General features: G+C 37.5%; 1 protein-coding gene across 14 annotated transcripts in view; it reads right to left on the bottom strand.

Moving 5' to 3' along the window:
* Positions 1–14066, bottom strand: part of SETD5 (SET domain containing 5) — an 84817-nt gene that overhangs the window by 20856 nt on the left and 49895 nt on the right. For all 14 annotated transcript variants that reach the window (XM_059390225.1, XM_059390230.1, XM_059390221.1 and 11 more), the window contains 9 exons: positions 13355–13503; positions 12846–12963; positions 11990–12099; positions 10822–11071; positions 10359–10442; positions 8703–8960; positions 7744–8064; positions 7092–7334; positions 1642–1771 (listed from right to left, as the gene is read on the bottom strand). In XM_059390225.1, the coding sequence (XP_059246208.1) occupies positions 1642–1771; positions 7092–7334; positions 7744–8064; positions 8703–8960; positions 10359–10442; positions 10822–11071; positions 11990–12099; positions 12846–12963; positions 13355–13503 (1663 nt within the window). The remainder of the gene's footprint in view (positions 1–1641; positions 1772–7091; positions 7335–7743; positions 8065–8702; positions 8961–10358; positions 10443–10821; positions 11072–11989; positions 12100–12845; positions 12964–13354; positions 13504–14066) is intronic.

Genomic DNA, 14066 nt, shown 5'->3' with positions numbered 1-14066 from the left:
AAAAAACATAACTAGCAAATAAAAATAATCCCTCAGGATTTATACTAACTTGCATCAATATACCATCATTCTACTGATCATCATCATTCTACTGATTCTACATACCATACCATCAAACTACTGCTTGGTTTAATTAAATATTTTCCTTTTGGTTATGTTGCTCCTTAAGGGCAAGGTGTGTTCTTCAAATGTTTCTCACTGCTAGAGACCAGAGCAAAAATTCAATAAAGGTTGGTGACTAAGAGTCCTAATTCCATTCCAACCAAGGCATGTAGTAACAAGACATTTTGCCTATGAGTCTTTGCTAGTCAGGACATGAACTGTTATACAACCTTCCTTTCCCAAACTCAAATGCAAAACACAAATGCAAGTGTGCCTAATTACGTATACTAGATGGAAGATTTAAGTTATACTCTCACTGTACTGTAAAAGCTTACAATAAATTGCTAATATTGATGAAAATCTGGTATCAGCATTTCTTTGTATTTGTCTAGTTTGAGTAAATCTAATTTTTGATGCAGAAGGGTAAAATACTTTAAGAATAAAGATTAAGATGAGATAAATAGTATCATTTATCTTCCAGATGTTCACACTGGGGTTTTATTATCCTGGGGTTATACATGTGAAAATTTATAAGGTATAATCCAAATTAGAGATAGAGGAATTAACTAATAATTAAAAAAAAAATTTTTAGCAGCTTACTTTTTTCCACATATAATATTACACATAATTTTAATATAAAGCAGATATTATTAGTACAAATCTATTTAAGTTCATTTTTAGTCACAGGCAATGAACAGAAACAGTGAAGTAGTTTTTAATGAAAATCTGAAATATTACATCATGTTAACTGTAATCTTACATGACCTTTAGCATCTATTTTAGTTTTTTGATTACATAATATTCACAAAACTTATTTAGAGATAAACTTATGGAAGTCACAGAGAACTTTTCAATTAAGCTGAAATTGGCAGGAGAAACTTTGGTAAAAAGACTGGTAAAAAGACTTTGGTAAAAAAACTTTTGGTAAAAAGCCAAAATAAGGTAGCCTCACAGATTCATGTACCAGTGCTCTCAATTGCAATTCAATTAAAATTACAAATTTTACAATTCTTTTACAAATTCTTACAATTTTTAAGGACCTTCTAATTTAAAAACTCACAAGGACTTTATATTGGATTCAAAGCCATGTTTCCTAAAAAATTTTGCACTAATTGTGTAAGCCCTTTTGAAAACAATACCATTTTAAGGATTTCTCATTTATTTCATTCACCCAACCCCACCCAGCTCAATCATGTGTAATCTTTATTGTTTCCTCAACAGCACCCCACATTTTTCTTGCTTATTTCTCCTCTTATAAACATGGATATAGATTTCCTAAACTTACTACTTTAAACGTATCTAACCTTTTTTTAACCATTTCTGCTGTTATCTGTACACTGTCTAGTTCCTTCTTTGTCGGCGTGGGAAAACTGTTCCCTGACTTGAGATCTCTCTCTTCCTCTGTAAAGACAGATGTAAAGTAACTATTTAGATAACAATTTTTTTTTAATCAAACTGTTCAAATACTCAAACTGAATTTTTTTATGTCGACCTGAAATAATCATTGCTCATGTATTCAGGAAGTTTTGAGATACGTACCTGCATTGTCTTTGCAGATACTAGAAGAGTTACTATTCTCATTACTTTGGTATAGATGCTGAGTTCTAGTCTCTTGGGGTACAGATGATGTTTGAGTCATCCCTTCTTCCAAGGCTTGCTTTATCCAGCGCTACAACGGGAAAAGAACCAGGGAATTATCAATAATCATTTAAAACTACTTAGTAAAGCTATTTCAAATACATTAACCGGATCATTACATATCAACTGGAGAGATGCACTCCAACACTCACTGAGTTCCACAGTCAAGTACTCTTTGTCTTGCATTTCAGCATATTAGAATATTGCCCCATCAATTCCTTCTATGGGGCAAAATTGAGAAAATCTGGACTATACATAATGAGATCCCATCAAAAAACCAAAACCAGTAAAAAATGATTACTATTCAACTTTTCATATTGTTTAGAACGGGGTAAACTGAAAGAGATTAAGAAATCTTAGCTTTCATTTGAGAGAGAGACTTGATCATATAGGATAAAACTAGTACATAAATAAGTGCCTAAAAAGGAAGATATAAGATCTCTTAAGAGTTTTCTACCCTGTACTGGGGACATCTGAAGAGATAATAGAAGAAAAGATTCACAGGAAGACTCTGGATGAGAATAAACAGCTCTTCAATACAGGTACAAAGTACTTCCAAAAGGTCTACTCTCAGATGGAATAGCCTGTGAGTTTTTTCTCCCTACTAAGTACTTCGGTTAAATTAGGCCAAGAATAATGCAAATCACCAGAATAAATGAAGTTTTGCAGAAATCAAAAAGGGGAAAAAGTCAAAAAGAGCTCTCTAATCAGTCACTTTTTTTGTAATGAATACTAGAATCTAAAATGATGAGATACAAATTTAGGTCAGAAAAGTGAGCCTGCAAAGATTAGGATAACAAGATTATTCATCCTGGGGAAGAGAGAAAATTTCTTACCTGTAATTGTGTTCTCTTAAGATACACAGTTGTAGGTTGCTGACCACTCTGTGGCTCTCCTGCCCTGACATAAGACAGATCGAATTTTGATAAACATCAATTTCTGAATCAGACCCTCCCCCAAATAGGAAGAGCAATGGTGATTATAATTTCACACCTTTAGAGAACAAGTATTACAGGTAAGTAAATATTCTCTTCACTGAAGAGAGCAAATAGATTTACCCTCTTAGAAACTTAGGAAATAATGCGAGGAGAATTTCACCATGAAAAATTTTAGATCATGTAAACAAATGGCTTTGTGGTCTACCAAATGAAAGCAAAAATAAAACTGTAAACATGAGGCAATAAGAGTGAATAAGCATATAAAAGAGATCTCAGCAGTCAGTTGAATCGTTATCAACATTTTATGACATGACCAGATCTTGGAAAAGCCGTAACAAGACCATGAATGAACTCGCTTACACAGAATACTGACATCAAGATGAACTGTCAGAACCACAGTACCTTACAACTTAGAAGAGACCTTGGAAGTCACCGTGTCCAAAGCACTCATTGTATAGATGGGGAAAACTAAGCCCAGGAGGACAAAATGAGTAAAAAATCCTTTGTTATAGATAACTCAAATACAAGTTTTTCTTTTCAAAGCAGATGACAGGACTCACTTGGGGTCACTGTGCTTTTCTCCAAGAGAAGATAATTTCTTAAATTTCCAGTGTCAAGTAGATGCACCCATAAAAGAATTTAAACTCTGGATCTGATGACTACACAAAGGGAAAATAAAACCAGGACAGGGGCATTCTAAGAAGTAAGATGCTGCTATAAAGTCAAACATAGCAAATACAAGCAAACCCATTCCTCTGTATGTCTTTGTAATATTTTAGAGTCGACAAAAAACAAAAAACAATCCCCCCCAAAACAAACAAAACAAAAAAACTCAAACATTTGCTTGTAACTAACAAGTTCCATAAAAACAAATTAATTTTAGATGCCCTTAGCATCAGTTCTAGCTACAGTTATTAGGTCAAAAGGATACTTCCTCCTCCTCCAAAACTCTGTGTAAGAGTCTTTTAGAAGCTCAGAGATAGGTAAGAGAAATGTTTTGACAAGTCTCATTACCAAGGGGAAGGAGCAAAGAAGTAATTTGGGTTTTGGGGTTCAAAGATCTGGACTGAAATATGGCTGTGCCTCTCACTAGCTGCCTAACTCCAGGCAATCCGTCTCAGCTAAAGTTTCTGGATCTATAAATCAAGGCCAATAACCCAACTTCACAGGGTTGTCACAAAGGCTAAGTGAGAATGCATATGAAGAAAGCTCACAGTTTATCACTAGGTGCACATATTCAGTGAGGACCTGTTCAACTGAGTATAGAGATACACAGATTATATAACCCCCTCCTGTATACACAATAAAATACCAATGCAAAGCTAAGTATTTCAGTTCCGTCAGGATGGTTTTCTAAGAAATCTGGAAGACCAATCCCCCTCTAACCCACATGTATTATACCTATAAAGTTGAAGCTTAGAGAAGATTTAGAGAGAACAAAGAAGGAAGGACACTACTGAAAGGCTTACTGGCCACTCATAAAATCAATGTTTCCATTCTAAAGTAAGTGAAGACCCAATACAAGATAAGCCATAATGTGCTTTTTAAGAACTATGATTCATTATAATTTAGAGACTCCAGGGACTTCAAAAATGTTCTGTCAAACACCCTAAGAATCTGGATGCAAGTATACAACATGCAACTTTACATAGTTTTTATTTATGGGGCTATTACATCCTTTAATCAGATAAGAAACAGTATGCCTATCAGCAATACACACTGCTCTAACTAATCCCAAGGGTGGTTTTTCTCATCTAACATATTCTCCTCTGAGAAATTTTCAGAAAACTGTAACAATTTTGTTGAATAAGGCAGATCTTCTTAGGTCCTATACTAGGACCGAAGCGTCCTTTCTAACCGATCTAAAAAATAACTCTTTTCCATCCCTACCTAGAATAAAGCAGAGTTCAATTTCTAGGTAAAAAGACCCAATTTCATTAATTTTGTGCTATAAGAGTGAAATTTTTATTCTGTAATATCATCTGTATGTTAACAGCAGATATTAAACCTGTGACTTAACCTAATTCAGATCTAAACTTAAAAAAAATTTAAAGACCAAATTTAAGTGAGATAATCTTGCTAGATAACTTAGCGTACATATCCTGAACTCTTCCTGAAGACTAATATGACATACAGAGATAAAAGTGCCTAAGCAGAGCCTGCAGAAAACAAGACTAAGGACGGTCAGACACATCTGGAGAATAAAACATGGACATGAGTTAAATGGGACTTTTATCTGTTGCCAGTGGAGATAACAAAGATGAGCTATAGATACAAGTCCTAAATTGTATGAGGTAAAAGAGTTCCAAGCAATGGATTTTCTATCAGATTTGAAATCAAATTCATACATGTTTTTGGTTTTTACAGGACTCTGCTAGCTAGAAAATCAAGACAGGAATAGAAAGATTAGAACCTGGCTTCAGAATGATTAAGGTGGAATTTCAAGAGGCTAGTCCATACTGCTTACAATTCAGACCTCATTCTTAATCTGTACTAAATAATTGTCTACCCTTCTCAAAGGAGCAAAACAGGAGATCCTATTGTCTGGCTTGATAAGATGCTTCAATAATTAATATCCTTAGAAGTCTAGTATTATGTCCAGCCATATACAAAACAAAAAGGAAGAACTTCTATATATATATGTGCATGTGTGTGTGTGTGTGTGTGTGTGTGTGTGTGTGTGTGTATATATATATATATATATATATATATATATATATATATATATATATGTAGTCATCACCTGACTTGCTCCTCCAAACTAAAGACCATTATATGCACCTTCTCTAATTGTTCAACAGCACTCTAAAAATGTAGTTAAGATTTTGAGCTGTTACTCTTTATGAGGGACTGAGCTCAATGTAATAGGAAGATTAGTTTTACATGCCATACCAGAATTAACTCTCTAATTATTACAGAATAAGGTTAATCATATGCTCATCAAATGCAAATCAATATTTTTCCTTCTCAAATGATCTCTGAGATCCAAGGTAAGTGACTTGGTGTAAAAATTTATCCCCAGAGACCCAACCCTCCTACATCACTTAGGTAAATTTCTAGTCGTATTTTTTTCTTAAGAAAGATGTCACTGTTTTTATTCTTGACACCTGCAAATTATTCATGTGATTGTGTTATCTACAAAGCTTCTCTTTTGGCAAAGACCTCATGGTCAAATATCTCCTTGGGGGTTATTCTACTTGGGAATTTCCCCCAAATAAACCATTAAGTGACTCAAATACTTAGATAAGATGTGCAGTTTGAAGACTTTCTTCAGTGTATGCTACCCATTCAGTGGTAGTGCCCTTCCTTGTGCACAGAACCCTGTTGCCCTCCTCCCCTCCATATCCCACACCACTTTATCTCATCTTTCATACCCCCCACCCCCAAGAAATAATTTCTGCTCTTTGGGAAAAGAGAAAAGCTTTAAGTTTGGAGGAGTCAGGGAAGACCTGCCTGGAGTTGGAGACTTCATCACATCAAATAATCTACATGCAGCATCCTCATGTACGTGATGCCAGTGGAGGAGGGCAATGGCAGACACTGAGGAAGGCAGCCTGAATCCAGATCTGAGGATAAGAGAAAAGGGTGTTCCAGGGAACAGACTCTACCTCAAAGGAAGACCAAATGAAAGGGTGTCCTAAACTTCTAGAAACATAAAAATGACATTATAGGTCTGAGGGAAGTGATCTATTTCCAAGAGACATCTTTGGAAAATATGCAGGGCTTCTGGGAATTCCGAAAGAGCATTCCAAAACAACCATCAAACACTACTGCCACTAGATCCAAAAACAGTATGTAACTAGAGAGACAGTGGGGAGAGGGGGATAGAGAGAGAAGAGAGAGAGAGAGAGAGAAAATTTTAGAGCAGGTTCCGTATTTACTAGAGAATAAACAGTCCAACTTGTTATTTGACCAAGTATCAGAAAATATGCCAATTGTAACAGGACCTTTCCTCTACTCTCACTCAAATGATAATGTAATTAAATTAATACAGATCACAATTCAATCATTTTTTACTTACGCAATAGTGCTCTAGAGTACCTGGGGCCCAATCTCACACGGTAATCACAAATGGACATATTAACCAATACCACAAGAGCACACACAGAACATCCCTCCCTACCCAGTCATCAACTGCTGTGTGCTCTCAACTCAGTACTTCAAGGGCTCTCGGAAAAGACAACAGTGAATCCTCACAAACTGAGCACCAAAAATGTAGTATACATCCCACTTTCACCCCACTGACTCTTGGTGCATCACTATTCATGGCTGAAACTAACTCATTATAAACTCACATGGGCAGAGAGTGGCTATCTAGAAAACATGTTAGGTATGTCACAATTAGAGGCATCCTAGGTTAAAAAAAACAAAACCAAAAAAAACCCACAAAAACCCACATAAACACAAACATACCTTTTTACAGGAGCTGAAGGTGCCGTCAGGCAGAAGGGGCCTTCGACGTCTCTCAGGGATAAAGGGTGAGCCAAAGCGAATGTAGTGTTTGGGGGTGGTGCAAATTAATGGGGAATGGATAAGACCGGGTAACATGTTCAGGGTTGTTGCCAGTACAGTTGGGTCCGTGGTGATACGTAAAGGGCACTCAACAGGGCATTCTTGCTTCTCTGCTTTGTCATTCAACCATTCTGTAACTAGATACTAAGGTAGAAAAGAGATCATTAGTTGGTGCTGTAGATGTAAAAGCCAGAAGCAGCAGCATAGCTCACAAAGATAAACCTTAGCTAGAAACTAGGACAGAGGTAGATATAGCAGCTGCAGAGAGTATGAACTAGGCATTCAGAATGCAAAAATATCTTCCTTTACCCTCTCCATGATCATTAGGGAGCAATAATTCTAGTTATCAGCAATTTAAGCTCTGCCTAAGTTAAGGGAACAAAAGAAAAGGTAGTAGGATGGTTTCAGCTTGCTGCCTCAAAGCTTTTTATCTACAACTTTTCAATCTAATAATACTTAGGTGATTTGCCTTTTTCTGGAGATTACAGGTCCTCTCACCATACTAAGACAGCCCTTGCCAGACCAGACTTATGAAGATGTATTTGTGACTTACCTTTTTGGTTTTGGGGTATTTAGGTGCAGCACGGTTGACATGGGATCCAGTAACTGATACCACAGTTGGGTCAGATCCCATTAATTGCCTGTTTTCTCCTGAACTGTCTATATTTCCAGCTTCAGTAGGAGTTACAGAGCTATTATTTCCTCCTTCTTCCAAGGCAGCTTGTGCCAACTCTGCCTGTTGTGCAATGGCCTGCTTCTGACGCTTTAGTCTTTGGGCTGAACTGGTCCGGTACCGAGAAATTCGACTCTTCGGTCGGGGCCTAGAAGGCTTTGCTGGAGGTGGCTTGGGGACTGGTTTTTCTGCAGCAACATCCTGTAAGAGCAAAGTGAAATGCTTACCAGAAATTTCTTATCAGCAAACATTCTATCCAGTCTTCTATTCATTTTAAGCATTCTGAATATTTAGTATTTAGAAACACTAATCTCAAATGTAATCCTTAAAAACTTACACCATCAGCCAAAGAGCTTATAGGCAGATATCTATTTCTTTACTAGTAAGTATTTATAAAATAGGTCAAAAGTCAGCTGAAAGTAGCTACCTATTTTAGGGTTCTTAGCAGGGAAGGTAATTCTTTCCTTTATTTCTTTCCTAGGTACTGAGGTTTTGCTTAGGCTGTGGTAAGGAAAGAAAAGAAGAGTTTATCCTGAGAATCCTACGAAAGGTCAGGTGCCTAATTGTGCTATACAGAAGAGCCAAAACAGATATGGAATGATTTTTATGAATTCACCACAGTTTTATCTGGCAGAAATAGTATGAAGTTATATTCTAGTCTAAAAGTGTCTTGTCAAACTCTGTCTCCCTGAATTCCACAAATCGGCTGATGAAAATGGCTTTATTTACTGCATTATGAGGTGAAGCTGAAAATGCTGTTGTTGACTATTCCACAAGATAGATAACTGACATTTGCAAAAGCAAGGATGTCTAAGGCCTGGAGTCTTTTCATCTCTTACCCCTGCTTGGGAAGACCTCCGGGTGTTCACTCCAACACTCTGTGGGGTGCTTGGGATAGCCATGTTTGAAGCAGGGTTGCTAACTTCGGGTTCAGGGACTTCTGTTTTTGCCTCTTCTCCCACAAGGGCCTCTGAAGTGGTGGTAGTAATCTCTACATCAGAGCTGCTTTGTTCCAAGGGCTGATCCCGCCGCTTCTTTCTTTTCTCTAAGTTTTCAAAAGCATGCATGATGGCTTCGACCTTCCTATCTTCCCGAGTCTAGAAAGAAATGCCATTAGCATTAGAAGGAAGCTTTAATAGGATATGGATTATTTCTTCAGAAATGTTATTAACGGAAATTCATACACATTTAAAGACATTTGCCAGTAAAATGATACATATATTTTAGAGAACAGAAGTTAAAAACTAAAAGTAAAACATTTGTTTTTTAAAAAAAGATTTTTTTTTAGAGAGTGAGTGAGAGAGGGAGAGAGAGATAGCATGCTCAAGTGGGGGAGGGCCAGAAGGAGAGAGAGAACATCCTAAGCAGATTCTACAGTGAGCACAGAGCCCAATGAGGGGCTCAATCTCTTGACCCTAAGGCCATGACCTAAGATGAAGCCAAGAGTCAGAAGCTTAACTGACTGAGCCACCCAGGCTCCCCCCAAACATTTTTTAAATGCTGGAAAGAGCTGCAGAAAAAGGCAAGGTCAAATCTAAACTTTTCAAAATGGTCCATTAATTTGAAACTTTTTAATGTAAAAGAAAAAACCATCAAAACCAATTTTTCAAAAAAAAATTTTTTTTCTCTTCATTTTCAGAATTCTAAAGTAACAAAGTAGATCTTTCACTTCTCAGGACCACAACTAAACATGGCTGACTTCAGCAAAAGAGTAGAAATTCTGAATCCATGTGACCAAAAGTTTTATTTTTATGTCAAAACTCACACAAGTCCAGAACAAGGAGCTCAAACACATGTATTTTTTTCCAACTGGGCAGTTCTTTGGAAACTAGATTGTCAGTAAGAAACCTCTTAAGACAGGGGCACCTGGGTGGCTCAGTGGGTTAAAGCCTCTGCCTTAGGCTCAGGTCATGATCCCAGGGTCCTGGGATCAAGCCCTGCATTGGGTTCTCTGCTCCATGGGGAGCTGCTTCCTGTCCCCCCCACCCATGCCTGCCTCTCTGCCTACTTGTAATCTGTCAAATAAATAAATAAAATCGTTTAAAAAAAAAAAAAAACACAAAACCTCTTAAGACCATCATTAGGGTGCCTGGGTGGCTCAGTGGGTTAAGCCTCTGCCTTTGGCTAAGGTCATGGTTTCAGGGTCCTGGGATTGAGCCCCACATCAGGCTCTCTGCTCAGTGGGGAGCCTGCTTCCCCGCCCCCTCTCGACCTACTTGTAATCGGTCAAATAAATAAATAAAATCTTGGGAAAAAAAAGATCATCATTAGGTAAGTCACTAGATAACTAGTGTGTGTGTGTGTGTGTGTGTGTGTGTTAAAACTAAATACATAAATAATAATGAAATCTCATTTAAAAAAAAAAAAAAGCCCCAATTGTCTTGAGCAGGTGAAGGTATAGTATTTTGTTAAAGAATGAGCAGATACAAACTCAGAAGAGAAGGGGTTCGTAAGCCATAAGTAGCAGAAACCAAAGGATGTTAGAAGGTACCCACCCTTCTGCTATGAGCTGGGTTCTCCTGGTCATCTGTAACCTCTTCTTTCTCCTCTTCTGCTTTTTCTTCTGGATTGTCTATTTCCTTTAAAACAGAGGTGATATTCAGCTGTACTCAGGCTCTAAGAAAAAGTAGTCGGTTTTTTCTTGGTAGCTAAAACTCTCTAAAAACAACCTCTAATGCTTTATAGTGTTATTCATGTGAGTAAATGCAGATGATAAACACTATTCTCTGAACTGAAGTGTGGAAAGCAGTTGAATGTTCTTGACATTATTTAAAAAAAAAAAAAAAAAAAGAGAGAGAGAGAAAGACCATGAATAATGTCACCCCCACCTTGATATGAATGAAGGGCATTAAATGTTATCAGAAACTTCCTACATATAACAACATGTGGCAACCAGGATCCTCTTTATTTGCAGAGAATCAGAACCACAGCAATATTCTCTGATGAAGGAAAGATTACCTCATGGTCACTGGACACAACTGCTTTTTCAGGAACTTGTTCTGGTTGCTGACTGTTATCCTCTTCTGGAGCCTCATTCTGCTGCTCCATCTCTAGCTCTTTCCGTCGTGCTTTCCTACGTCTTGTTTCTGCTCCGATGGTGGGTAAGCTTGGAGGAGGTGGGAGTGGTGGTTCTGCAGCATTGGGATTCCTCTTCTGTATAGGGCAATTCCGGTTCCCCTTGTGACACGCACAGTCCACTTTATAATTACTGCTCCAAAGAAACAACCGAAAGTGTCTGTGTCAGCAGCCTTGCAAAATCAGTCATACTGTCCATTCATTCTCTTGGAGTAACAGTATAGTAATTTCCTCTAGTATTATCTTTGAATAAGTTTGTAAACAGACACATTAGAGTCCTGTGAATATTTTTCAATATTCAGTGTTTTTTTTCTATATAACCCTAACTCTTACCCTACATATGGTCAGTGGAAAAGAAAGAAACCCTCACAAAGTTCAGTTCTCCCTAATACCTTTATGATACTTAGTGGGCAGTGAATCAGTAACAGGGGCTGAAAAGGTTATACTTCCCCTGCATCTACCTCCATCTTCTCCTCACGTTTGAACTACTGATTCCGTACTATTCTTGATTCCTTTTCTTCTCCTACCTGGGCTGAACATCGATTTACCATATAACCTTTTTGGCCTGAGAGGACCAAAGGAGAAAAAGCATCCATTTTATAAAATCTGTCACATATTTATCTGTAACTTGCCATTTCTGCTTTTCTGCCTTGTCACATTCAGATAGATTTACATGGTTTGAATGGATGGGGCAAATTTTAAAATTTTTATTCTGTATGGTCCCTGGAATAGCACTGTGTGCAAAACAAGAGATGCTACTGCAATTTCTAGGTGTCTCATTCCTATCCTTTTTACTGTTTTTCTATAGAGCTATGAAGACAAAACACCTTTAGTTAGGAGACCGGTGAGCAATGACATACTATGTATTTGAAGCTCTAGAAAAAGCTGCCCTAAGTCTGTCTTTCCCTACACAATTTATAGACCAAAAATGTATTACATGAGAAAAGCTTAGGTTAAAGAAAGGAAATGATAAGGAACAAAAACAGATCAACAGAAGAGCCTAATAGGTACAATAAGACCATTCACGTAGGAAAGATTTTGTAGGTCTTACCAGTTACTGTACTCATAGTCAAATGCTATGGTGACCTCAGCATCTTTGGTGATGGCCGACACCGCATAGATACACAGGTGAATCATCCCATCTGCGATCATATGTCGCACCTGTGTGAACATGGCTTACAGTTGATGACTTACCATAAAGACCAGGAACTTTCCATAAGACAGAAAAAAACCTTTTGACAAAATAATTTCTCTCCACATAAGAGTTATGGTAGTCTTACTTACGTAACTCCATCATTTCACATGAAACTATTACACATTAACTGTTTGAAAATTTATGATACTTCTTGAAATAAATGGAGAAACCTTGAGATGTTAGAAATAGGGGTAAGATCTCTACACCTTAAAGCTGTTTTCAGTTGCATCAGAGAATTAAAATTCCTTAGCCTGTTAAAAGCTCTGTGGATTTTCTTGCTGCATTTGATGTAGCTGCGCTGATTATGCACTGAGTAATGAATTCTAGAAATGTCTAGAATCTAAATCTGAAACATTATTACCTAAAATCTAAAAAAGTGCAACCACACAGCTTAGTTTGGCCTAATGATATCTTCTATCATACAGTAATTTCTTTAATATGACCTCAATTTCTTACCCAATCTAGCTCTTTCTCCTTAGCAAATACTAAATTTGCTTTTTCCCATTTCTTCCTTTGCTAAGGAAACCCATTCCTTGCCCCCATCCAGTGAGAATAAAAGCATCATTATTTTTTGGGGGGTCTCTTATGATAAAAGATCGTAATTATTATCAACAGACCTTAATTTAATCTGGGTGAAGTTTTCAGACTGCCTCTTCAGTAGACTTGTCCTTTGATGGTTCCATTCAAAGAGAAGTTGCTACAGAAATCTTACCTCTGCATTTGGTGTACATGATCTTCTGATGAACCGAGCATCATTACCGAAAGTACGTGCATCCACACACATCTCTACACCATTGAATTTTGAGTAGAAGAGCACAAAGGGGTATGGTCTAAGGGATATAATTAAAATTCCTGTAATTCTCAACACAAATAAAAGGGCCACCCCATGACTTCACCTCAAATATGAAGCATATGCTGACAGAAGAGGCAGCAGTCCTGTGCAATGCCTGAACTTGAAAAACATCACATGTTTGTCTGCTTTTGATTAAAGAATAAGCACAAAGCAAGGAATGCTTGGCTTGGAAAGGAGTTATTACCACTTTATACAGTAAACAATTTGCAGATTTATTTGCACTTTTCTACAAATAGCAGACAGGTGTGAGCTTATATGAGCTCTAATATTTTCCCCAAGAGCATCCTATCAACCAGGATGTTTTTTATACAGCCATACCACTCTGCCAGGCCCACTTCAGCCCTCACTGCTCTGCGTGATGTTCTTACTTTTTGAAGAAATGCCCATTGACCTCAAATTGCTGTCGTAACATGACTTTCCCTCGATACTCTATTATAAGCGTGTCCAGAGCCAAGTCTCTTGCAGCCCTCAGGATCTTCCGGTGCTTTTGAACACGAGTGACTCTTCCCAGCTGTAGCTACATAAAACCAGAGAATTAACATTAGACAACAGCTACAGCAGCACAGCAGACACTTCAAGTATTTCCTAATTGAGGAAAAGGCACCAATATATCTTTAGGTTTTATTTGTAAGCTATTTAGCTCAAAAATGAAGGTTTGTTTTTTTTTTTTAAACTAAGAAATTTTTGAATGATCAAAGTTTCTAGGAGACAAGCCCACCTAACAGAACAGTCACCTGGTCCCTCACAAAAGATAAAAAAATATCATAAAAAGAGATGTGATTAAGATTTTAGTGGCTCTACATCTACTGCAAAAATGATAAAGAACAAGCTTAGCTTTCTATTAAACTTGAAAATTCCTGGGCGCCTGGGTGGCTCAGTGGGTTAAGCCGCTGCCTTCGGCTCAGGTCATGATCTCAGGGTCCTGGGATCGAGTCCCACATCGGGCTCTCTGCTCAGCAGGGAGCCTGCTTCCTTCTCTCTCTCTCTCTGCCTGCCTCTCAGTGTACTTGTAATTTCTCTCTGTCAAATAAATAAATAAAATCTTTAAAAAAAAAAAAAAAAAAGGGGCGCCTGGGTGGC

The sequence above is a fragment of the Mustela nigripes genome, chromosome 2 (genome assembly GCF_022355385.1).
Source record: "Mustela nigripes isolate SB6536 chromosome 2, MUSNIG.SB6536, whole genome shotgun sequence".
In the NCBI taxonomy this organism is placed as follows: domain Eukaryota; kingdom Metazoa; phylum Chordata; class Mammalia; order Carnivora; family Mustelidae; genus Mustela; species Mustela nigripes.
Note: the sequence above shows the minus strand (reverse complement) of the source record. Positions and strands in the feature narration are given on the sequence as shown.